This window comes from Nycticebus coucang, chromosome 14 (assembly GCF_027406575.1).
Source record: "Nycticebus coucang isolate mNycCou1 chromosome 14, mNycCou1.pri, whole genome shotgun sequence".
NCBI lineage: Eukaryota > Metazoa > Chordata > Mammalia > Primates > Lorisidae > Nycticebus > Nycticebus coucang.
In genome coordinates, this window is record NC_069793.1 from 92,890,485 (window position 1) to 92,918,302 (window position 27,818).

At 39.3% G+C, this 27,818-nt stretch overlaps 2 protein-coding genes across 13 annotated transcripts in view; one reads left to right on the forward strand and one right to left on the reverse strand.

Annotated features, from left to right (window-relative positions):
• Positions 1–27,818, forward strand: part of YAP1 (Yes1 associated transcriptional regulator) — a 130,967-nt gene that overhangs the window by 31,195 nt on the left and 71,954 nt on the right. The window lies entirely within an intron of this gene.
• LOC128564895 (60S ribosomal protein L17-like) lies at positions 459–1,045 on the reverse strand. Its single transcript, XM_053560904.1, has one exon. The coding sequence runs from the start codon at positions 1,020–1,022 to the stop codon at positions 459–461; it is 564 nt and encodes a 187-aa protein (XP_053416879.1). The 5' UTR covers positions 1,023–1,045.

A 27,818-nucleotide genomic window follows, 5' to 3' on the forward strand; every position in this document is an offset into this window, starting at 1 on the left:
AAACTCTGATGTGTCCTAAGAATAGAAGTGCCCCGCTTAATGATGAGAGTTCAACTCCGTGCTTACGGGGTTCTCCAGTAACTGGTCGGAATCCCACATACACAAATTGGTTTCCCTGTATGTTCTGAGTGGATGAACAAGTATTTCTTTATAAGGAGAAGAAGAGATACACTGTAAATAATTCCTTACAGTTCTTCAGAGGATTCTTTTTTTTTTTTGGCAGGGGCTGGGTTTGAACCTGCCACCTTCGGCATATGGGGTCAGCATCCTACCTCTTTGAGCCACAGGCGCCGCCCTCTTCAGGGGATTCTAGCATATCAGCTATATAGCACTCATACAAAAGATCTGCCTCTGCCACTGTCCCATAGAAATTGTTATCAAATGTAGGACTATACTGTGGCGAGAAGTGTCCATTTTTTTTTTTTTTCTTTACTGTTACTTGAATTTTTATGTTGCATCTATTCCCGTGCCATAAGTTTTTGTTTCTTCAGTTTCTTCTGGGATATCTTTTTCTTCTTTGCTACCTCCTCTTCTAGTTTGAGAACAATCTGTTCCTTTTCAGTAAGGATCATCTCAGTGTGGCAGGGGGAGCTCATGGATGGGTTAATGCGACTATGAGCTCTGTAAGTTCGGCGATGCATCTTGGGTGCTTTGTTCACTTGGATATGCTCAATGACCAGAGAATCTACATCTAATACATCTAAACCCTTAAGTTCAGCATTACTCTCTGCATTTTTAAGCATATGCAGCAAAAATTCAGCACTCTTTTTGGGCCACTGATCCTGTGTCCAGCCCCACTGTTTGGCCTGGGCACACCTACCAACTCCACCATTGTAACGTGGGAATGGTACACATTGTTTCTTTAAGGTGACATCCTTCAGATACTTGGTGGCTTTTCGTATATGCATACCCTTGATGGCCTGGGCAGTTTCACGTGTGTTCTTAAAGTGAACACGAAGATTTGAGCCTCTTGACTTGCATGACTTTGTGGGGTTTTCTGGGTCAAGTGAATAGCGAACCATTTTCACAGATCACCTCAGGCCGCTTAGGGGAAGAGCTCCATTTTTAAGTTAACTGTAACCAACTTGAAAACAGCGTAGAATGAAGGTGTCATCTAGGTCTCTGTTCGTCTGGCACCAAAGTCCATGCCCTTAACCACTCTTATAAAACTGAAATACATTTGAATTTTTATTTAACCAGGCAAGTGCTTTGTACTTTAGCTGCATTTATCATTTAATCTTTATCACAGATCCACAAGGATTTGTAATGTGATACAATAGAACACTCCACTAGCTGGTCTCTTGCAGGTGTAAATTCTGGTCCCTATTCTGGTACTATAAAGAGATAAACAAGGTAAAGTAAGTTCTGCATGTATGTACTGGAGTACGAGGGTTGAGAAAATGATCTTTCTAATCTTTCCCAACTTTTGAAATTATTAAATTGAACTGATGAAATGAATCCAGATTCTGGAGGAAATGAACTAACAGTGAGCACCTGTTTACTTAAGGTAGGTGGACGTTATTTCTATTTAGATGAGCAAAGTAAGATTCAAAGAGATTAAATAATGCGACCAACTGATTGAACAGGAAACACAGACAGAATCCAGTTTCACCATTGGATATCTGTTTCTGAGAATGACCTCTAAACAAATAGGTATTTTTTTGGGGGGGAACCCCCTCATCTTTTTATTTTACCAATGAATTATCCTAAAACAATCATTAGCTATCTTTTGCTTTTTCATATAATTGAATTACAGTATATTCAATAGCTATAAACCAAAAATTTTGCAGTATGTATTTATACTTAATATTAACCACATGATTTCTCTGAAGTCATACCATTGGGGACTGGTAAATTAAGACTGGCATATTAGAGAAATAAGAATGATAGTCATGAAAAAAGGAGAAGAAAATTGTCTATAAGATATAAGAAAGTATTGAACGTATTGTGGAATTTTGTTAAAGCTTTAGGAATAATTTTAAAAACATCTCTGAATATGTGATATATATTCTAAGTCCGCTAACTTTATGACTCCTCAGTTAGAATAATTAACACAGAGTGCAGTTTGTATTGGAAACTTTAGAATTTTGAATGTTTTTAGTCTGTTTTAAATTTCAGTCCATTTCATAACATACAAGATTAATAGAGCATGCTTAAACTTGGGAAACTTTGGTATTTCTTAGTTGACTTGTAAGAGAAATCGCGACTTTGATTTTTAAGTTGCAAGTACACATCTGTCTTGTCTATAAATACATGATTTCAGATTTCAGGGCTTTGAGAAGCCTAAGAAGTTATTGTCAAGTGTGAAAGGTGAAATAAGTGTACACTTATGATATCTTGTGTTTCTACAAAAAGTAGGTTTAGATTCAGTTTATCTGTCTGAAAAATCTTCTGTAATAAAAAAAGAACTGAAAAAACAAGACCAACAACTAAGACCTACATTTAGCAGTGGCTCATTCAGTTCAGTGTTAAACCCTGCACTGTGCTGTGCACTGATGGTTTCTGGATAGCATTAATGTGTCTGGTTTAAGGCTCCCATGAGGACTAATGATAATTTATTCAGTATTGATAAGTGCCAATTTGGGGGCACTAAAAGGACTAGAACTATTATAAAGTGTTTACTTTTTTTTTTTATGTTTTTAAAATAGCATCTCACTGTTCTCTGGACAACACCTTAGTATCTGAAAAGCCTTTCCTCATTTTCTGACTCTTCTTGGTCATTAAATCAATTTGCTTTTTAAAACAAATGCAGATTTCTTTTTTATTGTACAGGTAATAGAAGTTTAATGTACAAGGAGGAATTGGAAAGTATAAAAAGTCCAAAAGAACAAATAAATTACTCTCGATCTTACCACTCATTGATAACATATTGGCTATATATTTTCAGACTGTTTTCACTATAGTCTTTGAATATTGCAAGACAACTCTCCAGTAAAGTTATAATTATATTTTTCCTCTGTAATAGAGCTTGTTAGAATATGACATTTTGGTGTGGGTGAAGTGGCTCATACCTATAATCTCAGCATTTTGGGAGGCCAAGGCAGGAAGATCGCATGAGCCCAGGAGTACAAGACTGGCTTGGGAAGCATAGCAAGATATAAAAAAAAAATTTTTTTTTAAATAGCCTAGAGTGGTGTGGCATTCACCTGTAGTCCCAGCTACTCTGGAGGCTGAGGCAAGAGGATCACTTGAGCCCAGGAGTTCAAGGCTGCAGAGAGCAGTAACCATACCATTGTACTCCAGCCTAGATGATAGAGTGAAACCCTATTTAAAAAACAAAAAGACATTTTATTTGTGGTATTCTGGTATCTTTTACCTCGTCACATATTGCTGTGTAGCTTTTATCTAATATACATTTTACAGTCTGAGTTTCTTTAGATAAAGTGAACACTCTGGGCAAAACACTACATTGGAGGATTTGAAAAAAAGCTTGAGATTGTTCCTATAAAGCAATAAATTACAGGCAGTCCCTGGGTTATGAATGAAGTAGGTTCTGTAGGTTTATTCTTAAATTGATATTGTATGTAAGTTGGAGGAGGTACCTACTACCTGTAAGAGCCTCCATTCATAAGTGCAAATTGTACTTTAGTCGGATGTTTGTAACCTGAGGGCTGCCTGCACATTAATGCTGTCCAGCTTGAGTACATTCAGATAGGGGATCACTGGCCATGGAGTCAAGCTACAACTTTCTGAATGAGCTATGTTTTGGAGCTCAAATTTGAAAGAGCGACAGGAAAAGGGAAAGAAGAGGTACATGGAATTTGCACAGTAGTATACATGTAGTATGTATACTGGATAAGAAAAACTGATAGCATATCTACAAAAGGAAAAAAAGCTGCTGAAATAAGAGGTTCAAAATGAATATTTACCCAGGGAGTGGATGCAAGAGGAAGCCGATTTATTGTTGGAAAGGAAAGGAAAAGATTAGATATGAGTTGGGTTTGAGGGAAGCTGGTCTGGCAGCTTATGTGGAGGGCGGCTTGTGAAGCAGGGAGTTGAGTTTAAGTCCTTTTAAGATACACATTAAATGATTGACCAAACTTGTTCTTGCTGGATGTGGAAAGTGAAGAAACAGGCTTGGCGCTCATAGCACAGTGGTTACGGCGCCAGCCACGTACACCGAGGTGGTGGGTTCCAACCCGGCCCGGGCCAGCTAAACAACTGCAACAAAAAAATAGCTGGGCGTTGTGGTGGGTGCCTGTAGTCCCAGATACTGGGGAGGCGGAGGCAGGAGAATCGCTTAAGCCCAGGAATTTGAGGTTGCTATGAGCTGTGACGCCATGGCACTTTACCAAGGGTGACAAAGTGAGACTCTGTCTAAATAAATAACTAAATAAATAGCTTCTTCAAGGGAATAGGAGTTCTTCTTATACTATTTATTTCTTAGTTCCCACGATGTCTATAAAATTGTGCATGGCCTATAATAATTAAAAATATGTGTATACTAGCTTAATTTACACTTTAATCCTTAAAACAGTTTTTATTTTATAAATAAAAAATGTTAATAGAACTTTAAATAACAAAAAATTCTTATACATGCATATCTTTTTTTGTTCTGAATTTCCTTATGAAAATACATATATCCAAACACTGTTTCTTTTATCTAGTTGTAATCATTGTGTAACAAGCTTTTATTTTCTTTACCTTGGTGAGAATATTAGACATGTTTGTTTAGTGCACGTGGTCTTCATGCTTGTCACCTTTGATGGCTGAGGATTTCATTTGGGAGATGTTTACTCGATTTGATAATTGTGTGAGAGCATAGAAGAAAGTGTCCAATTTTTCCTCCTGTACAGCTTAATACTCTACTTTGACTTATACCCAAATCCATTGTTTTCTGAGTCAATTAAAATTAGGCCTCTAATGGTATGAAATAAGCTTGAAGCATTTACCTCCAGGGGGCAAATTTCATTCTTGATTGTTCACAAGGCTCTTTGTCTTCTAGTCTAGTTTTATGGACAGAGCTCGTTGTTCATAGCTCTGTTTCAGTTCAAAGAATACCTCTTGTCTTGCTTGTTTATAGCTATGAAAGCCCACTTGTGTCAGTGGTATCAAATGGATTTATGAAGTTACAGAGGCTCCATGGAGATCCTTGATATTTTTCTTTGAATATTCCTTATACGGCCGGGTGCTGTGGCTCACTCCTGTAATCCTAGAACACTGGGAGGCTGAGGCAGGTGGTTAGCTTGAGCTGCTGAGTTCGAGACCAGCCTGGGCAAAAAGCAAGACCCCCATCTCCGCTAAAAATAGAAAAATAGAGGCAAGAGGATCACTTGAGCCCGCGTGTTAGAGGTTGCTGTGAGCTGTGATGCCAGGGCGACAGCTTGAGACACTGTCTCAGGAAAAAAAAATTAAAAATAAAACATGAATATTACACCTGTTATCCTAAGTTGCAAGCAATTTTTCTAAACTTCCTTTGAATTTAATCTGGCTGCAGTTCTTGGCAGACAGGATTGAAACTGTGGTTCAGCAGCATATTTAGAGGAATTTTCACCAGGTATTAGGCTGTGAAAGAAAAAGAAACATAGTCTGCATGATTAACTTTTAAAAGTTACATACCTAACATGCGTACGTGTGTGTATGTACGCATCTAGCTTCATATAAAATGTAACATTTTAACCGTTTTTAAGTTCACAATTCAGTGGCACTAAGTACTTTCACAGTGTTTATGCAGCCATCACCAGTATCTATGTCAGAATTTATTCATCACTCCAAATAAAAACTCTGTGCGGCTCGGCACCCGTAGCACAGTGGTTACGGCATCAGCCACATACACAAACGGGTGGTGAGTTTGAACCCAGCCCGGGCCTGCTAAACACCAATGACAACTATAACAACAACAAAAAAAATAGCCAGACGTTGTGGCGGGTGCCACTAGTCCCAGCTGCTTATGGGCTGAGGCAAGAGAATCCTTAGCCCGAGAGTTTAGGGGTTGCTGTGAGCTGTGACACCACAGCACTCTACCAAGGGCAACATAGACTGTCTTCAAAAAAATAAATAAATAAATAAATACAAAATTCTACACATAGTATATTTTAAATAACTTCCATTCTTTGCTTTCCTCCAACCTTTGGTAACCTCTCTTCTACCTGAATTTGGCTATTCTGGTTACTTCATGTAAGTGGAATCTTATAAACAGACTTTTTAAAGTCACTGAATCCCACTGTTCGTACATTTGTTTGTTCGTTTGTTGACGTCCATTTGGGTTTCAACTTTTTGGCTATTGTGAATAATGCTGCTACAACATTAGTATACAAATATCTGAGTCCCTGCTTTTAATTCTTTCGCATATTTACCTGGAAATGGAACTGCTGAATCATGTGACAGTTATGTTATTTTTTTGAGTAACTTTTCCACAGTACCATTTTACATGCACACCGGCAGTACATAAGCGTTCCAGTTTTTTCATATCCTTGCCAACACTTGTTCTCCATATTATTATTATTTATTTTTTTTGCTGTTTTTGGTCGGGGCTGGGTTTGAACCCGCCACCTCTGGCATATGGGGCTGGCGCCCTACTCCTTTGAGCCGCAGGTGCTGCCTCCCCACATCCTTAATAGTAAGCATCTCATGGTTTGATTTGCATTTCCACAATGACAAATGAAAAGATTTTTATGTGCTTATTGGTCATTTGTATATTTTCTTTGGAGAAATGTCTATTCAAGGCCTTCTTTACCTTTTAAATTAAACAGTAATCATATTGAAAATTTTGAACCTTAATTTTTTTTCTGTGTGATATATACAGAATTTGGAATATTTAAAGATTCTTCAGAAAGTGTTGTTACATCTTAAACATCTGGATAGATGGATCAGATACTAGGAGCATTTTCTACACTTAGTATTAGGACAGACTAAGTTATGCTGGATAACAATCCAAAAAATTCAGTGTCTAAATACTCTCTCATTTATAAAATACTTTTTGCAGTCTGTTGGCTCCAGAATGTTCCTTCTAAGTGGCAGTTCAGGCATCCTGGTTGTAGCTCTGTGGTCTTGTCTTCATTATCATTTCACAAAGGGAAGAGAAACGTGGAAAACTGTACACCTGCTTGTCTGTGCTCTGGCCTGCAAGAAGTGAAACCTATCACTTCTCACGGCCCATTGTGAGAACTAGTCACTAAAATCCTCCTCACTAAGTAAGGGGCATAGAAAGTAGGGGGGAAGGAACATTTGGGGGTTTTTGGTGATCAGTAAATGTTTTAGCCACATATAAATAGTAGAGAGTTCTAAATTTGTAATCAGAGTTGTAACACTGAATTTTGAAAAAGCCGGTATTAGGGTCATTAATGCTTCTTAATAATCTTTCATGTGGTGATGGGTATTGAACTGTAGCTGTTACTGTTACCGGCAGTATGCTCTTTAGAGAAGTCAAAGCATCATTGGTGATTCATGGATTCCTAAACCTCTTCTTCTTTGCTCTCCCATTTTGTTACATATATCTATTAGACTAAAAAAAAAAAAAAAACTTTTTTTTTTTTTTTTTTTTTTTGAGACAGAGTCTCATTATGTCACCCTCTGTAGAGTGCTCTGGCATCACAAGTCACAGCAACCTCAGACTATTGGGCTAAAGCGATTCTCTTGCCTCAGCCTCCCAGTAGCTGGGACTACAGGCGCCCGCCACGATGCCCAGTTATTTTTTCATTGTAATTATCACTGTTGTTTGGCAAGCCCGGGCTGGGTTCGAACCCTCCAGGTCTTGTGTGTGCCTGGTGCCCCAGCTGCTGAGCTACAAGCGCCGAGCCTAGACTGAAATTTTTAAACCACAAATTTTAATATAACATATTTAATACATATAACATGTATTAGTTATACAATTATCTTTCCTGGTAGCCTAGTTCAAGCAATAGCATTGAACATATAAGGGACTCTCTTAGGGCCTCGAGGTACAAAGAGTAATAGAACATGACTTTTGTTAAGGCTACAGCAGTACTCCTCAACAAGGGGTGATTTTGTTTTTTATCTCATGGGGGACGTTTGACACTGTCTGGAGACGTATGTAAGTTGTGCAAAAACAGTATCTCTGTGATAAGTCCATGTTTCCCTCAACTTTCTGGAATACTCTTCTAGCCTCTCCAAGGAGCTGATTTTACAGATTATTCAGCACTTTGGTCCCGGACATTATCTCCTTTATATGTCCTCTTCTGCTTCCCCAGGTTGGACCAAGAATCTTTCTCTAAGCACTCTGAGCCTCTCCCCTCATCACTTCGTATTAAAATTTTATCTGTATGGATCTTCTTCACTAGAAGATGAGCTCTTCCGGGTCGGGGGTCACAGTGTCTGGTCATTTTGGCACCAGCCGTGGTTGCTGCCTAGTGTTCAGGAAGTGCCTCCAGTGAACTGTGGCTCAGACGGTATTTGTTTTGGTGTATGGAGAGAATTAGAATGTGGAAGAAAACAGCTGGTGGACAGGAGACTCGAATCCTAGTTTTATTCCTACCACCTACTAGCGTCATGACTCAGGGTGATCGAGTGACCATTATGAGTCTCACTTCTGTCATCTGTAGTCAGGGATTATTGGGCTTACAAGGTCAAGAAGAGCACTCGACCTGTCAGCATTGTTTCACAGCCCACTTCACGGAGGCCAGGTGGACTGACTCGCTCAGCTGTGTGTCTGAGAGTAAACAGAGGAGGCTTCAGTGTAGCTGCCAGCTGTTTTCCTCATAATTTAGGGAGCAGATTAGAAACAGTAGTTCATAGTAAATACCAAGCACTGGAATCTAAGTGAGGATGCTCCTTCACTTATCTGTGAACGAGCTTTTGGTGAGACTGTCACCTTTACTGAAGACCTGGATAAGTGAAATATTACTGTATGCACTCTGGTTCACACAGTCTTCAGTAAGCATCTCTCACCTGGCTAACAAAGAGCTAGCTGTAAGATGCTTACGAAATAGCTTTGTCGTGAGTTATTTTTTAACCTCTGAGTCATTGGCATCAAAGCAGTTGCAGATGCTGCTTCCATCAGTGACCTTGATGTTAGGAGTTGGGCAAGTGACTGAGCAGCAGTGCCTATGCCCCTTTCACTTAGAATCTGCAGACCAGGTGCCTTATCCTTGATTTGAGAGGGAAATCTGGAAATCTGGGTGTTGCCTCAGGAGAGCCTTGCTGCTTTGTGAGTCCAAAAATGTGCTTCAGTCTTGTTTCAAACACTTAGTTAAACGACTCATTTGTTCATTTCCTTATCTATAAAATGAAATAGTTGGTCAGATGGCCTCCAAGTTTCCTTTCTAGTTCTAACATACTATTCTGTGCAAGTTTGCCCTTTTGTGATTTCAGTGATTCTTTTATTTCTATTGACTTAATCACAAAATTCAACCATTCAAAAGAAGCCATTAAGTGATTCAAGATTCAGATTATGCCTGGAATTTAATTGAGTAATCTGAATGTATTTTAGAATTTGATTTAATTAGAGGTAAATTGTGCTGTCATTGGGGGATTAAAGGAAATTTTTACATTTCGTCATGGAAATAGGCATATTTTGCGCCCCCCCCACCCCGTGACTTATTATTCTGTGCTTTCACAAAGTGTACAAGAAAGTAAAGGTTTTTTTTGTTTTTGTTTTTTTATTGAGACAGAATTTCACTTTCTTGCCCTTGGTAGAGTGCTGTGGTGTCATAGCTCACAGCAACCTCAAATTCTTGGGGTCAAATGATCCTCTTGCCTCAGCCTCCTAAGTAGTGGCACTACAGGCACCTGTCATAAGGCCAGGCTATTTTTTTTTTTTTTTTTTTCAGAGACAGGGTCTTGCTCTTGCTCAGGCTGATCTTCGACTTCTGAGTTCAGACAATCCACCTGCTCCAGCCTCCCAGTAAAGTTTTGTTTTTGAGGGTTTATAATCTAGATAAGCTATGCTAAACAATTGTGTCATGGTAGCTTTAGAATCCCTCAAAAGTAAAACATTTCTATCCATCATTCTTTCCCCTGCACCTAGTACCATGCTTAGTGTTGGGAAATTTGAATGTTTAAATGATTGGATAACTAACACATTATGATTCAACAGTTTTGGGAAAGAAAAGATCATTAAGGAGTGAAGGCATTAATTAAGAAGGTTTTTATGAGACAGGCCCAAATGGCTTATTAAAGGAAGAAAAGATTTAGGATCGTTTTTATTGTTATTATTTATTTTTATATTTTTAGAGATGGGATCTCGGTTCATCGCCCCGGCTGCAGTGCCGTGGTGTGATCACAGCTTACTGCAGCTGCGGACTCCTAGGCTTGTTTAAATGATCCTCCTACTTCAACCTCCCCAGGAGCTGAGACTACGTAGGCACATGCCACTGCACCTAGCTAATTTTTAAAATTTTTTGTAGAAACAGGGGTTTCAACTATGCTACCTAGGCTGGTCTCAAACTCCAGGGCTCAAAGGATCCACCTGCCTCCACCTCTTAAGTGCTGGGGTGACAGGCCTGAGCCACCACATCTAGCAGATGATTTTCTTGTGGTTTTAGAGGTTACCCGAGATAGCAAATTTTTTCATTCACCACCTTTCCTTCCCTTCCTCAACAATGGAAAGTTAATTGTCACGTTACTTATTTGGACATCTTTGATTATAAAAGAAAAAATGAGTTTTACTTTTTGTTTATACCAGCTTCCTAATCTGTAAGGTGAGTATGTTGGAGTACATATTTCTGAAATTTTAGGGAGCTCTTCTAGGAAATACTGGGTCTTCTACCTGATGCCATTGGGCTGATCACATAAAATCCTTTGTGATACAGTTATATTTCTAATTTATATATTTGAAATAATTTACATAATAAAACAGAATTTGGCCTAATACTAATAAAACTGTCAGATCCTTGGATTTATTCTATGCCTTTATATTTGTTAGAGCAATATGGGACTTTTTCATAACGTCTCACATATACATAGAGCTTCATAAATCTACAGGAAGATTCCATGAATATCCTCTTTTGTTTCTTAAAACATTTATCAAGGTATATCATATGTGAAGACTCCAGAGCCTTAGTGATCTTACACTATAGTGGGAATTAAAGGACATATGCATAATCTTCTAATCAGAAAGTGGCAGCTCTGTAAAGAAATTTCCATTAAAATAGGAGAGAGAGCATTCTGTTAGAGGCTGTGTGGACATTGGAGCTGGCCTCAAAGACTCGACGGGGAGGAACCAGAAGGCAGTGACTGAACATGAGCAAGGGCATGAAGACATGAAATTATGATCAGTGGCTGAAGTTTTCCTTCAGGTGTGAAGTGTTTCTCGTATTTTGAAAACTTTAGTCTCTTCCTTCCCCTTGTGATTTTAGTCACATCCCCACTTGGACTTCATTTTTATAGACTTAAGGCATTTCAATTCCAATAAGGCCTAGTCTTTATTTTTAGCTTTTAAGCCATTTTAATAGTTCATCTTTTTGTAACAGCCACATTATGTCAGTCTTGAGCAATAGGGACCAGTTTTCCACAATATCCCAGATATAAGTGATTGATAATAGGCTCCTCCCCACCACAGTTGCAGCAGACAAAATATTTTATGTAAATTCTTAATACTTGTAGCAATTCGCTGTCTCTTTTTTTTTTTTGAAAGATAGAATAATTAGACATTTTGGTCTTCTCATCTTAAAATCCAATATAGTAAATATCAGATATTACATTATTAAACATAATGTAACATACTAAAGGATCAGTTACTTTCTTTCTAAATGAAGTAGAAGTTGAACTAAACGAGTTATACAAATAATTTGTATTCCTGCTTCAGGAACCCTTTTTTTTTTTTTTTTTTTTTTGAGGCTGAGTCTCACTATGTTGCCCTCAGTAGAGTGCTGTGGCATCACACCTCACAGCAACGTCTAACTCTTGGGTAGCTGGGACAACAGGCACCTGCCACATCACGCAGCTATTTTTTTTGTTGTAGTTATCATTGCTGCTTAGCAGGCCTGGGCCGGGTTCGAACCCGCCAGCCATGGTGCACGTAGCCTGCGCCCTAACCACTGAGATACAGGCACCGAGCCAGGAACCCTTTTTCAATAATCTTAATTGTTGCAAGAATTTTTATTTTTATTTTATTTATTTTATTTTATTTTTTTGAGACAGAGTCTTACTATGTCGCCCTTAGTAGAGTGTCGTGGTATCACAGCAACCTCAAACTCTTGGGCTTACGTGATTCTCTTGCCCCAGCCTCCCAAGTAGCTGGGACTCCAGGCACCCGCCATGACACCCGGCTAATTTTTTGTTGCAATTGTCATTGTTGTTTAGCAGGCTTGGGCCAGGTTTGAACCTGCCAGCCTGGGTGTATGTAGCTGGTACTGTAACCACTGTGCTACAGGTGCTGAGCCTATTGTAAGAATTTTAAAGAGAATTTCAACAAAACTTTTAATACATTTGCTTCACTCAATTGTTTTTTCCAGTTTAGCAAGCATACTTTCACTAACTTTTTAGATTTCCAGACCTTGGATTTATTCTTAATGAGCAGCTCAGTGTTTGGTATCTTAATGAGAGTCTAGAGCAGTGGTTCTCAACCTTCCTAATGCCTCAACCCTTTAATACAGTTCCTCATGTTGTGGTGATCCCCAACCATAAAATTATTTTCGTTGCTACTTCATAAATGTAATTTTGCTACTGTTATGAATTGTAATGTAAATGTCTGATATGCAGGATGTTTTTAGGTGACCCCTGGGAAAGGGCCATTTGACTCCCAAAGGGGTTGCGACCCACAGGTTGAAAACCACTGGTCTAGAGGGATGCCCCTCTCTGTACAGAAGACTCTTAAAAACAAAAACTCTTAAGACCTGGAAAGCTGTGAAACCATCATTTGAGTAAGCTTCATGTAGCGTTGGAGACCCAGCCTGCTAGCCTGGTTCTCACAGATTGAGGCAGTCCTTAAGTGATCGTGTTACTTCGCGTTTATAACCTTTTTATTAATTTCCTTTATTGACCGTGACTGTGCCTGTTTGTTACATTTTCTACCAATATCCATAAAAATCCTCCTCAAAAAGGTGATAACGGGGCAGCACCCGTAGCTCAGTGGGTAAGGTGTTGTGACAGGCGCCTGGAGTCCCAGCTAGTTGTGAGGCTGAGGCAAGAGAATCGCTTAAGCCCAAGAGTTTGAGGTTGCTGTGAGCTGTGATGCCATAACACTCTACTGAGGGTGACATAGTAAGACTGTCTCAAAAAAAAAAAAAAATAAATAAATAAATAAAAATAAAAATTCTTGCAATAATTAGGATTATTGAAAAAGGGTTCCTGGCTTGGCACCTGTATCTCAGTGGTTAGGGCGCAGGCTACATACACCCAAGCTGGTGGGTTCGAACCTGGGCTGGGCCTGCCAGACAACTACAACAACAACAAAAATAGCTGGACATTGTGGCAGGAGCCTGTACTCTCAGCTACTTGGGAGGCTGAGGCAAGAGAATCGCTTAAGCCCAAGAGTTTGAGGTTGCTGCTGTGGCACTCTATCTGGGGTGACATAATGAGACTGTGTCTCAAAACAAAATACAGTAAAGCAGATCCTGCCTGTAGTTCGGCAGTTGGGGTACTGGCCACATGCACCAGGGCTGGTGGGTTCGAACCCAGCCTGAGTCTGCTGTACAAATATACCACAGCAAAGTAGCTGGGTGTTGTGGTGGGTGCCCATAGTCAGGCACCCAAGGGAGGCTGAGGCAAGAGAATTGCTTTGAACCCAGCAGTTTGAGTTTGCTGTGAGCTGTGACGTCATGGCACTCTACGGAGAGCAACATGGTGTGACTCTGTCTCAAAAAAAAAAAAAAAAGGTGATAACGTATTTCACAGTATTAGTTAATTTATTTAACTCAAAAGGTTCAAAAGAAAGCTGTATTTTCATTGACAGCATCTACATTTCTGTTAGAAAGCAAGTTGAATTCTAGTTTTCAGTCTGAACAAATGTTCTGATTCTGGTGAACTAGGGAATTTACGAAGTGGTTTCTGAGTCTCGTTAAACCCAGAGGAGACAGAGGGAGACATTTAATCTGTGTTCATAATGTAGTGTTCATGGACTCCTAACTGTGAGTAAGCAAGCCCTATAAGCCTGGGCAGCATGATACAATCAGGCAGAGAGAATTTGATGGATAATGGGTGACTCGTTGGCCATGAATGAACGAATCTCACTACTTCTTTGCCATGTATCAATACCCAGGTCTGGCAAACCACCTTCATATCTGCCGTAGTCCTGGCCCTGGCTAATGAGCGGCTAGCTGTAAGGTACTCAGGCAGTAGTTCTGTTCATTTATTCACCCCAGTAACCTTAATTTAGCCAGGTGGTTCTACCACTCCCTTGAAGTTAATTTGTTACTTATTTATAATTTAAGCCCTGATGAATTCGTTATAGTTGAAAATTTGAGAGTGAAGGTATAAATTTGCGTATTTGTATATGATAAATGCATATAATTCCAGGTTTGTAACTACATACAATTTCCTCACGGTAGACATGTGAACCAACAGACTGAACACTATTGATATCAGACACTATTTTATTAAAAATGGTCATGTGGATTAAATCCTGTGTTTAGTAGGCAATAAGTAAAGTATTTGTTCTTGTATAATGGAGGCCTATCATATATCATCCCAGCTGCTGAAGCTGAGGTCTGAAAAAGTCAGATAACTTGACTGAGATTGTGTAATTTAACCCCAAAGCTGCGTAAATCTAGTGCCTGTCCATCAGCATCCTGCTCTTCCTTCTGATTGTAGAACCCGTCAAGGCCCCAGATTTCTTTTTTTTTTTATTGTTGGGGATTCATTGAGGGTACAATAAGCCAGGTTACACTGATTGCAATTGTTAGGTAAAGTCCCTCTTGCAATCATGTCTTGCCAAGGCCTCAGATTTCTAAGTTATCCAGATAACATTTTTAAAATCACATCTAACTATTTTAAAAAATGAAACATCAAAATAAAAGATTTTATATTCCATTTAATGAGTAGTTAAAACTAAGTAAGATTGTTATCTATGCTTAGTGTTTATTTGTACAGAAACAGTTTCTAATTGTTTCCATGAATTCTATCCATTCATCCTAAAAATTCATCCACATTCTAAAAATGTGGTTTAGAATATGTAAAAGTTAATTATTTTAGGTTTTGGTGGTTCCTCTCCAAGTTATTTGGCTAACTTTGATATTAGTATTTTTAGATTATTGAAGACATTGTATAGTGTTAGGCAACTTGTTGAAAACAGGCTTGGCGCCCGTAGCATAGTGGTTATGGTGCCAGCCACATGCACCGAGGCTGGCAGATTCAAACCCGGCCCAGGCCTGCCAAACAACAATGACAACTGCAACAACAAATAAAAATAGCCAGGTGTTGTGGCAGGCACCTATAGTCCCAGCTACTTGGGAGGCTGAGGCAAGAGAATCTCTTAAGCCCAAGAGTTTGAGGTTGCTGTGAGCTGTGACGCCACAGCACTCTACTGAGGGTGACATGAACTCTGTCTCAAAAAAAAAAAAAAAAGTAAAGAACATGTAAGATTCTTTCACTATTTTGTATTACACTCATCCCAATGGCTGGGGATGGGAGAAGTTAGTAGGTGCTAGCAGTTTAGGTTAAATGGAAATTTTTCCCTGGCTTTTAAAAACTCATTCTATTAATTTTGGGTGTCTAAAGCCTTGTGTTGATAAAAATCAAAAACCTGGGCGGTGCCTTTGGCTCAGAGGAGTCGGGCACTGGCCCCATATACTGGAGGTGGCGGGTTCAGACACAGCCCTGGCCAAAAACTGCAAAAAAAAAAAAATTTAGGAAAAAAAATCAAAAACCTGAATGTAGCTGTAAATACAGAATGAGTATGGTTCCAGGTTTGTATAATAACCAAATATTATTCTGTCACAATAGACATATGAGGCAATAGATTGAACAGATCCTTATTTGGAAGCCCCTGGTGTTTGATGTGGCTGCAGAAAGCTGATTATAGCTTTGTTTGACCTAAACCTGTTTTCCTACCGGGCGTTGGTTTAGGGCCTGAGGCCTATCATGTATGTTATGGCAGATGAGGTCAGAGTAACTCAACAAATTTGTTTTCTTGTCTCAATGTTTTTTTTTTTTTTTCCTATGCCTAGACTAAAATGAAAGGATAATATTGCCAATGTCTTTAACCTGTTATGAGAAGAGTTTACTCCTTTTTTTACATCTGTCATGTAAAACAGTATTTGTTCAGGAATATCCGTTTAAGCAAAACAATGAAATATAAGAATTCCTAATCTGACTCTTTTGGGTAAACAATGTCTTATTTTATGTACGATTTCACATTATAAAACCATATGTAAAATTGCTAAGTCAGTTATTCTCTGATTTTATTATTCTTGAAAATGCCCTGGAACCAAGTCTCCCATGTTAATTTTTTTTCCCCAAACTCTAATCCAGTAACACATTATCTCCCAGGTAATTTTGATGCAGGTTGTTTGAGGACCACATTTTCTATTTTTTTTTTTTTTTATTGTTGGGGATTCATTGAGGGTACAATAAGTCAGTTACACTGATTGCAATTGTTAGGTAAAGTCCCTCTTGCAATCATGTCTTGCCCCGATAAAGTGTGACACACACTAAGGCCCCACCCTCCTCCCTCCATCCCTCTTTCTGCTTCCCCCCCCCATAAACTTAATTGTCATTAATTGTCCTCATATCAAGATTGAGTACATAGGATTCATGCTTCTCCATTCTTGTGATGCTTTACTAAGAATAATGTCTTCCACTTCCATCCAGGTTAATACGAAGGATGTAAAGTCTCCATTTTTTTTAATAGCTGAATAGTATTCCATGGTATACATATACCACAGCTTGTTAATCCATTCCTGGGTTGGTGGGCATTTAGGCTGTTTCCACATTTTGGCAATGGTAAATTGAGCTGCCATAAACAGTCTAGTACAAGTGTCCTTATGATAAAAGGATTTTTTTCCTTCTGGGTAGATGCCCAGTAATGGGATTGCAGGATCGAATGGGAGGTCTAGGTTGAGTGCTTTGAGGTTTCTCCATACTTCCTTCCAGAAAGGTTGTACTAGTTTGCAGTCCCACCAGCAGTGTAAAAGTGTTCCCTTCTCTCCACATCCACGCCAGCATCTGCAGTTTTGAGATTTTGTGATGTGGGCCATTCTCACTGGGGTTAGATGATATCTCAGGGTTGTTTTGATTTGCATTTCTCTAATATATAGAGATGATGAACATTTTTTCATATGTTTGTTAGCCATTCGTCTGTCATCTTTAGAGAAAGTTCTATTCATGTCTCTTGCCCATTGATATATGGGATTGTTGGCTTTTTTCATGTGGATTAATTTGAGTTCTCTATAGATCCTGGTTATCAAGCTTTTGTCTGATTGAAAATATGCAAATATCCTTTCCCATTGTGTAGGTTGTCTCTTTGCTTTGGTTATTGTGTCCTTAGCTGTACAGAAGCTTTTCAGTTTAATGAAGTCCCATTTGTTTATTTTTGATGTTGTTGCAATTGCCATGGCAGTCTTCTTCATGAAGTCTTCCCCCAGGCCAATATCTTCCAGTGTTTTTCCTATGCTTTCTTTGAGGATTTTTATTGTTTCATGCCTTAAATTTAAGTCCTTTATCCATTTTGAATCAATTTTTGTGAGTGGGGAAAGGTGTGGGTCCAGTTTCAGTCTTTTACATGTAGACATCCAGTTCTCCCAACACCATTTATTGAATAGGGAGTCTTTCCCCCAAGGTAAGTTCTTGTTTGGTTTATCAAAGATTAGGTGGTTGTAAGATGTTAGTTTCATTTCTTGGTGTTCAATTCGATTCCAAGTGTCTATGTCTCTGTTTTTGTGCCAGTACCATGCTGTCTTGAGCACTATGGCTTTGTAGTACAGACTAAAATCTGGTATGCTGACGCCCCCAGCTTTATTTTTGTTACTAAGAACTGCCTTAGCTATACGGGGTTTTTTCCGGTTCCATACAAAACGCAGAATCATTTTTTCCAAATCTTGAAAGTACGATGTAGGTACTTTGATAGGAATGGCATTGAATAGGTAGATAGCTTTGGGAAGTATAGACATTTTAACAATGTTGATTCTTCCCATCCATGAGCATGGTATGTTCTTCCATTTGTTAATATCCTCTGCTATTTCCTTTCTGAGGATTTCATAGTTTTCTTTATACAGGTCCTTCACCTCCTTCGTTAGGTATATTCCTAGGTATTTCATTTTCTTTGAAACTATGGTGAAGGGAGTTGTGTCCTTAATTAGCTTCTCATCTTGACTGTTATTGGTGTATACAAAGGCTACTGACTTGTGGACATTGATTTTATATCCTGAAACATTACTGTATTTTTTGATGACTTCTAGGAGTCTTGTGGTTGAGTCTTTGGGGTTCTCTAAGTATAAGATCATGTCGTCAGCAAAGAGGGAGAGTTTGACCTCCTCTGCTCCCATTTGGATTCCCTTTATTTCCTTGTCTTGCCTAATTGTATTGGCTAGAACTTCCAGCACTACGTTGAATAGTAAAGGTGACAGAGGACAACCTTGTCTGGTTCCAGTTCTAAGAGGAAAAGCTTTGAGTTTTACTCCATTCAGTAAAATATTGGCTGTGGGTTTGTCATAGATAGCTTCAATCAGTTTTAGAAATGTGCCACCTATGCCTATACTCTTCAGAGTTCTAATTAGAAAAGGATGCTGGATTTTATCAAATGCTTTTTCTGCATCTATTGAGAGGATCATGTGATCTTTATTTTTGCCTCTGTTAATATGGTGGATAACGTTTATAGACTTGCGTATGTTAAACCAGCCTTGCATCCCTGGGATGAAGCCTACTTGATCATGATGAATGACTTTTTTGATGATAAGCTGTAATCTATTGGCTAGGATTTTGTTGAGAATTTTTGCGTCTATGTTCATGAGTGAGATTGGTCTGAAATTCTCCTTTTTGTTTGGGTCTTTTCCTGGTTTTGGTATCAGGGTGATGTTTGCTTCATAGAATGTGTTGGGGAAGATTCCTTCTTCCTCAGTTTTTTGGAATAATTTCTGCAGTACAGGAATAAGCTCTTCCTTGAAGGTTTGATAGAATTCTGGAGCGAAGCCATCTGGACCAGGGCATTTTTTATTTGGAAGCTTTTTTATTGTTTCTTTGATCTCAGTGCTTGAAATTGGTCTGTTCAGGAGGTCTATTTCTTCCTGGCTAAGTCTAGGGAGAGGGTGTGATTCCAGATATTGATCCATTTCCTTCACATTGTCAAATTTCTGGGCATAGAGTTTCTGGTAGTATTCAGAGATGATCTCTTATATCTCTGTGGGATCAGTTGTTATTTCCCCTTTATCGTTTCTGATTGAGGTTATTAGAGATTTTACTTTTCTATTTCTAGTTAGTCTGGCTAATGGTTTATCTATTTTATTTATTTTTTCAAAAAACCAACTCCTTGTTTCATTAATTTTCTGAATGATTCTTTTGTTTTCAATTTCATTGATCTCTGATTTGATTTTGGATATTTCTTTTCTTCTACTGAGTTTAGGCTTAGATTGTTCTTCTTTTTCCAATTCCATAAGATCTCTTGTGAGATTGTTGATGTGCTCTCTTTCTGTTTTTCGAATGTAGGCATCTAAAGCGATGAATTTTCCTCTCAAAACTGCTTTTGCAGTATCCCACAGGTTTTGGTAGCTTGTGTCTTCATTGTTGTTATGCTCAAGGAAGTTAATGATTTCCTGTTTTATTTCTTCCTTCACCCATCTGTTATTCAACAGAAGATTGTTTAATTTCCATGCCTTTGGGTGGGCTTGAGCATTTTTGTTAGAGTTGAGTTCCACCTTTAGTGCCTTATGGTCTGAAAAGATACAAGGTAAAATTTCAATTCTTCTGATTCTGTTGATATTTGTTTTGTGTCCCAGGATATGATCAATTTTGGAGAATGTTCCATGGGGTGATGAGAAGAATGTATATTCTTTATCTTTGGGGTGGAGTGTTCTATATGCATCTATCAAGCATAGTTGTTCTAGGGTCTCATTTAAATCTCTTACATCTTTGTTTAATTTCTGTTTAGAGGATCTGTCCAGCTCTGTAAGAGGTGTGTTAAAGTCCCCTGTTATGATGGTATTATCAGATATCATATTGCTCAGACTGAGTAAGGTCTGCTTCAGGAATCTGGGAGCATTTAAATTGGGTGCATAAATATTTAGAATTGAAATGACTTCTTGTTGTAGTTTTCCCTTGACCAATATAAAGTGACCATCTTTGTCTTTTTTGACTTTAGTTGCTTTAAATCCACATGTATCTGAAAATAAGATTGCAACTCCTCTTTTCTTCTGAATTCCGTTTGCCTGAAAAATTGTCTTCCAACCCTTGACTCGGAGCTTTAATTTGTCTTTTGAGGCCAGGTGTGTTTCTTGCAGACAGCAAATGGATGGCTTGTGTTTTTTAATCCAGTCAGCCAATCTATGTCTCTTCAGTGGGGAATTCAAGCCATTAACATTTATTGAGATAATTGATAAGTGTGGTAGTATTCTATTCGTCTTATTTGGTGAGAGTCCATTGCTTAATTTTATCTTTTGCATCAGTGTGGAGGTTAGGTTTTGTCCTTTGATTTCTGTGTTCTTACTTTGCTGCTGATCCATTGTGGTGGTCAGTGTGCAGAACAGGTTGAAGTATTTCCTGTAGAGCTGGTCTTGTTGTGGCGAATTTCCTCAATGTTTGTATATCCGTAAATGATTTGATTTCTCCGTCAATTCTGAAGCTTAGCTTAGCAGGGTACAGAATTCTGGGCTGAAAATTGTTCTGTTTAAGTAGATTAAAGGTAGATGACCATTGTCTTCTTGCTTGGAAAGTTTCATTAGAGAAGTCTGCGGTCACTCTGATGGATTTGCCCCTGTAGGTCAACTGGCGCTTACTCCTGGCAGCTTGCAGAATCTTTTCTTTTGTCTTGACTTTGGACAGGTTCATCACAATGTGTCTTGGAGAAGCTCGGTTAGAGTTGAGGCGACCTGGGGTCCGATATCCCTCTGAAAGCAGTGTATCAGACTCTTTGGTGATGTTTGGGAAATTTTCTTTTATAATATTCTCTAGTATGGCTTCCATTCCTCTGGGGCATTCTTCTTCCCCTTCTGGAATTCCTATAACTCGTATGTTGGAACGCTTCATAAAGTCCCATAATTCTGACAGTGAACGTTCTGCTTTCTCTCTCTTCTTTTCTGCCTCTTTTACTGTCTGAGTTATCTCAAGAACTTTGTCTTCTACCTCTGAAATTCTTTCTTCTGCATGGTCTAACCTGTTGCTGATACTTTCCATTGTATCTTTAAGTTCCCTAATTGACTGTTTCAGTTCCTTCAGGTCTGCTATATCCTTTTTATATTCTTCATATCGTTCATCTCTTATTTGATTCTGTTTTTGGATTTCCTTTTGGTTATTTTCCACTTTATTAGCAATTTCCTTCATTGTTTCCATCATTTCTTTCATTGTTTTCAACATGTGTATTCTAAATTCCCTTTCTGTCATTCCTAACATTTCTATACTGGTGGAATCATCTGCAGTAGCTACCTCATGGTCCCTTGGTGGGGTTGTTCTAGACTGGTTCTTCATGTTGCCTGGAGTTTTCTGCTGATTCTTCCTCATGAGTGATTTCTTTTATCTGTTTCCTTGCCCTAATTTTCCTTTCACTTCCTCTTGCTCTTTAAGTTCTTATGCCTGTGGACTAAGGGTTATAGGACCAGAAGGGTGAGAAGGTTGAAGAGCAAAAAAATGGGATGAAAGAAAGGAGGACCGAGTGATAAGAAAAAAAGAAAGATAGAGAAAGGAGAGGGGGTGGGTATAAGGAATATTGACAAAAAGAAGAGAGGCACAGAAAGAGGGAGACAGGGCAATATAGGTGTACAGTAGGGTACTTTGACACAACCTTAAAAAAACCCCACCTTCTGGGGGTGCCCAGTTGCGTGGTTCCCTTGAGGTCAGCAGCTCTTTGCTAACCTGATCAGACACAGTACCCCACCTCCACCAAGTAGAGAGGAAAGACAAAAATGCTATAAATCAAACCAAAAGAAGCAAACAGAAAACTTTACGGGGATAAAATTGGGTGAAAAACCAAATTATATCGGTAGAAACACTAGCAAAAATGAAGTTGAAGTTATTAAAAAAGGCAGCAATGGGAAATTATAATTAAACTAGGAAAATTGAGAAAGAAAAAGGGATCTGTGTGGAAAAGATTGGAATTAAAAAAACAAAAGAACATCAGCAACGTCAAAATAAACAAACAAAAAAAACAACCAAACCAAAAAAAAAAAAGAAGAAAAAAATACACAACCAAAAACAAAGCAGTTTGTATATGTTATTGAATATTGTCTGGGCAACACGTGGTCTTCTGGGGTATGAGATGTTAGTCACAGTTCTGATACGACTGGAGGCTGCTGATTTCTCAAACCCCAGCAGGTAGACACCCTAAATCTCTCTTCAGCCTACTTAAAAGGCACTTTGAACTTGTAAACTTGCTGAGCAGAAGCTTTCCCAGCTTTCTCGCTGGAATCGCTGCTGAAGTGGCTGTGCACTTACTCAGTGTGCCAAAACCGTTCTCACTCTGCCCCTGAGGGTTAGGGCTGCAAGGCGGCTCAGACCCCACCCTTAGGCTACTTGGTTGCTGGGTTACCAGCTCCCACCCGTTTCTAGCTCTGCGACCCTGAGGGCAGAGCTTGCTGGGGCAGATCACTGACAATGGATCCGTGTGACCCACCACCAAACACTATCAGCTCCGTCTGGCTCAGCGGCTCAGACTGGGGCCCTAGACAATGGCCAAAGTTCTCCGCACTCCCGCTCAGGCCTTCCCCAAGGCAGTTCAACTCAGTGCCAAGTCCAAGGACATCAAAACAGTTCACAGGTAAGGCCTTTCTGGTTTGCAGTCTCGCTGCTACTGAACTTACAGTTGTGGGCGGGTTTAGACGGATTGAACACACGCGACCACTTGCCGGCTTTCCACTGTTTTAGTCCTCCTCTTGGGGTCCAGAAGTCTCTCGCTGACTCCCTGTATTTTCATAGGAGTGATGATAGGCAGTTCCCACCAGCCAGAGATGCCTGGAGTCCTATCTCCCCAGACTCATGGTGCCCAGATGCAAGGAAGCTGTTACTCGGCTGCCATCTTGCTCCGCCTCTCTGAGGACCACATTTTCAACAATACTTAACAGTGGTATTCCTGTAATCTAAAATTTCTCCAGCACTCATGTTTTATTTTGCTTTGCCTTTTGTTTTCTTTTCTTTCTCCCATTTCTTTATTCTTTCTTTCCCCACCCACGATGACTCTTAGGAGAAGAGCTAGATACATGTTATAATTGGGAATCTTGAATCAGTTCATACTAGGATGACATCTGTCACTTCCTATATCATGAAATCAGGAAAATACAATTTCTGAACTTCTGGGATAAATGTTCTCACTTTCTATGGCTTTATAAAAAATTATGTTGCTGGACATAACTTCAGATGAAAGCCGTTTGGGATCAAGATTACAAGAACGGTGTTTTTGTTTCAGGAAGCTTCTACATGTGTGTTGGCATTATTCTGTGTCTGGTCCATCCTCCCTCCCTCCTTAGGGAAGGATTATTTCCACGGGAAGATGTGTATAAGCATGCCTGCCGCTCTTAGAAGCCAGCACGGTTAAGCTGTGTTTAAATTGATTTCATACTTGTGAGCAAATGTTAATTTTATTAAACCTAAGGCTGTCGGGTCAAATCACAGTGTGGTCTACAATTTGTAGAGTATGATTAATGGTCATGTTTGCTTTTATGTGTTTCTACGTGCGCACACACACGTGTCTTCATAATTTTAGCTCATTAACAGTCTTCAGTGATAGACTATTTATTTCAATTTAAGGTTTGAAATAAGATAAAAATTGTTACCATGGAGGCAAAATGTGTTAAGTCCTTTTATTCCTATCAAGGAATTATAATACGTGCATATCTCTGAACTTTTGAGGGTTCTAAAAATAGTCCTTGACAGACATACACAAACACAAAAAGCATATGGTTGTGGCTTAGGAACTGTAGCTCATAGAAGGATTAGATTGAACAATGTATTATTGTTCCTAGAGTCAATTAAGCGTGTAGGTTTAGCTAGTTTGGGAACAGTCTCTATCATGTGACTCTATAAATAACACTTGCACAACAAACATGGGCTTGATAAGTGAACAGTAAATCTGGGCTTGCTGCCCACTCCCAGTCCGGCCATCATAGTATTTTGAGGGCCTAACAGCAATAACAGAATTTTAAAATGAAAACATTTTTCACATCCATTTTTCATTATTCCTGGCTTCTCAGTTTTAACCTTATTCTTTTTTCCCAAAAGTTAATTTCTTTTAATAAAAATGGATCTTTTTTTTTTTTTTTTTTTTTTTTGTAGAGACAGAGTCTCACTTTATGGCCCTCGGTAGAGTGCCGTGGCCTCACACAGCTCACAGCAACCTCCAACTCCTGGGCTTAAGCGATTCTCTTGCCTCAGCCTCCCGAGTAGCTGGGACTACAGGCGCCCGCCACAATGCCCGGCTATTTTTTTTTTGGTTGCAGTTTGGCCGGGGCCGGGTTTGAACCCGCCACCCTCGGTATATGGGGCTGGCGCCCTATGGACTGAGCCACAGGCGCCGCCCATAAAAATGGATCTTTAGTTTGGATATTTGAGTTCTCCTTAGATGTTTAGGTTTTGTGGTATGACATATATCTAAATAAAAATGTTCTCAGGGAAGGGGGTTAGGTTGTCCAGGTGTCTCACTTGGGGAGACATAGAACACATTTCTATCATTTTATCTTTGTTCACCTTTATCAGAAAAAATTAGGAATTTTATAAACAGTTCCTATAATGTGATTGAATCACAAGTCTAGGCAGCAGAGATGCATTTTATTAATGTCTGAGCACGTCATTCTTGTCAAAATGTGGCAGCACGTAATGGTCTTAAAGTTGTTTTAGGAGCCCAAAGACTTGACAGCTACATTTTTTTAAAGTTTCTATTTGTAAAGTTTATTGATTATATTGTTAAGTTCTTAAGCCTCATTGGTGCTATTTTACATTACAGAATCTTAAAGTTGGAAAGAACCAGTTTGTTAGGTATCTGTGCATGGTTACAAAATCCATACACTGGTGAAATTTTGAGAAAAAAATAGGGTTTTTTTTGTTTTGTTTTTTTGAGACAGAGTCTCACCAAGTTGCCCTCAGTAGAGTGCTGTGGAGTGCAGTGCTATCACAGCTCACAGCAACCTCAAACTCTTGGGCTTAAGCGATTATCTTGCCTCAGCCTCCTAAGTAGCTCAGACTACAGGCGCCCACCATAACACCTGGCTATTTTTGTGTTGCAGTTGCCATTGTTGTTTAGCTGGCCCAGGCCTCAGTGTATGTGGCTGGTGCCGTAACCACTGTGCTATGGACACTGAGCCTCTTTTGTTGAGACACTGTCTCACTTGCCCAGGTAGAGTGCTGTGGCATCAGCTTAGCTCACAGTAACCTCAAACTCCTGGGTTCAAGCCATCCTCATTCTGCCTGAGCCTCCCAAGTAGCTGGGACTACAGGTGCCTGTCACCACACCTGGCCTAATGTTTTTCATTTTTATTAGAGATGGGGTTTCACTATTTCTCAGACTGGTCTGGAACTCCTGAGCTCGAGCAATCCTCCCACCTCAACCTCCCAGAGTGCTAGGAATACAGCATGAGCCACCGTGCCTGGCAGAAAAATAAGTTTTAAAGCTTTTCAGCTTAGAAGAAAAACATTTTCAAAACTGGGTTAATGAGGCTGGGTGCAGTGGCTCACACCTGTAATCCTAGCACTGTGGGAGGCCAAGGCAGGTGATTGGCTTGAGCTCTCGAGTTTGAGACCAGCCTGAGCAAGAATGAGACTGTGACTACTAAAAATAAGCTGGGGGAGGTGGTGGGCACCTAGATATAGTCCCAGCTACTCAGGAGGCTGAGGCGAGAGGATTGTTTGAGCCTAGAAGTTTGCGGTTGCTGTGAGCTACCACATCACAGCACTCTAGCCTGGGGCAACAAAGTGAGACTGTTTCCAAAAAAAAGAGTAGGTTATAAGAATGGGATAAAACCTAACAATATTTAGATTTAATTTGATAAGTTTCATTTTACTGTTAATACTTCCAGATTTTAACCATGATTGAATCATTTTACAAATTGAGAGTTTGAGAAGACCCTTAACTCCCCAGATTATTTATTGGTTTTAAACTACACACTTCATCCATATACACAAAGTATTTACCCACCTGGCATTTGTCATCCTTGGAACAGTGAAGTGATGATCAGGTCTCAAAGTAGTCTCTAAGGCAGTGCTTCTCAAACCTTAATGAACATGCTATTGCCTTGTTAAACTGCAGATTGGTCAGTGGGTTAGGTGGAACCTGAGGTTCTGCAGTTCTAAAAGTTCCCAAATGTGGCCAATGCTGCTGGCCCATTGCCCATACTCAAATAGCAGGGGTTGAAGACAATTAGTTATTCATTCTTCATCAGTGTCAATGTTAATTGCTAAATTTCTTTTACTAACCTACATTAGTTTTTAGTGTTTTCCACAAATTAGCAGCATAAAGTTAATCCTAAACTTTGAAGATAGACGTAAAAAAGTCTTCAGTGTATTTTTTGGGGTTTGTTTTTTGAGACAGTCTCATTCTGCCGCCCTGGGTAGAGTGCTCTGGTATCACAGCTGTGGAGCTCACAGCAGCCTCAAACTCCTGGCCTCAAGTGACCCTCTTGCCTTGGTCTCCTAAATAGCTGGGACTACAGGCACATGCCACCACAACTGGTTGTTTTTTTCTATTTTTAGTAGAGATGGGAGTCTTGTTCTTACTCAGGCTGGTGAAGCTCTTGAGCTCAAACCTTCCACTCGCCTTGGCCTTTCATATCGAGTGCAGGGATTGCAGCATGAGCCATGCTCCTGGCCTCTGAAACGCATTTTGATTATATTTCACAGTATCCCTTGAACACTTGCTTTATTTATATAGATTCGGCACTTGAAAATAAAACATTGCCAAGAATTTGAAGAGTGTCTTAGAATTTCTTGGGTTGGGCTTTGGGTAATACATAAGACATACTGCTTGTTCTTTTCCTTGGTTTATATTGAGAGCTGACCATTTTATGGCAAAGTAAGGTCTGTTTGTTCAGAGAGGTTTTCAGCTATTAAAGTTTTGAGACCTTTGGTTAAAGGAATGAGATTATTTTTTATTTCATTATTATTATGCTGCTCTTCCTCTAGGAGCCAGTATATCTATGCTTGCTGGATTCCTTTACTTTATTCTAAGCTGATAGCTCTTGTAGGAACATTTTTATTATTCCTTTTCCCTGCCTATCTTCCTGCTGCGTCTCTTCATCCCTTATCATTGGAAACCAAACTCCTTTCAAAGCTCTTCACCCGGATCCTTCATCCTCACTTTACTCTTATCTTATTCATAAAAAAACAAAAAACCAAACAACTGCATTCTTTGAAACCAGTGCATTTGTAGGAGATTGGGCGCTCTAATACCTATCACAAGAAAACAGTGCCAACACAGGGAAGCAACTGGTAGGTTATCATGTATGTGTCTTCATTTATTTCAGTGCCTGAAATCTTACTTCAGCACATGAAACCAGCGTGATTTTCTTAAACTTCAAATCACCAGTTTAAAGGAATAGCAGTAGTAAGCCACTTTCTCTCTTTACCACTACCTCAGCTGAGCAGTCGGTGAACGCTCTCTGATGGTTGTACACTTCACATGTGAAAGATAATTTTCTCTGCTGACTGTAGAACTGCTATTTCTGGATTAGTCCTAATAGTTGATGATTGGGAAAAGCCTTTTAAAGGATTCTATTATAATTATATATAGTTATATGTAATTAATTATATTCCCTATACAAATTTCACTCTGCTAGTAGTAAACTGTCTTCTTGAAAATCCTTTTCTATTTTAAGACCAGTAAATTAGAGTGAAAAAGAGTACTGATCAGGAAGCTG

Excerpts from the sequence above, each read along its gene's own strand:
- LOC128564895 (XM_053560904.1), bottom strand. The coding sequence starts at position 1,022 with ATGGTTCGCTATTCACTTGACCCAGAAAACCCCACAAAGTCATGCAAG.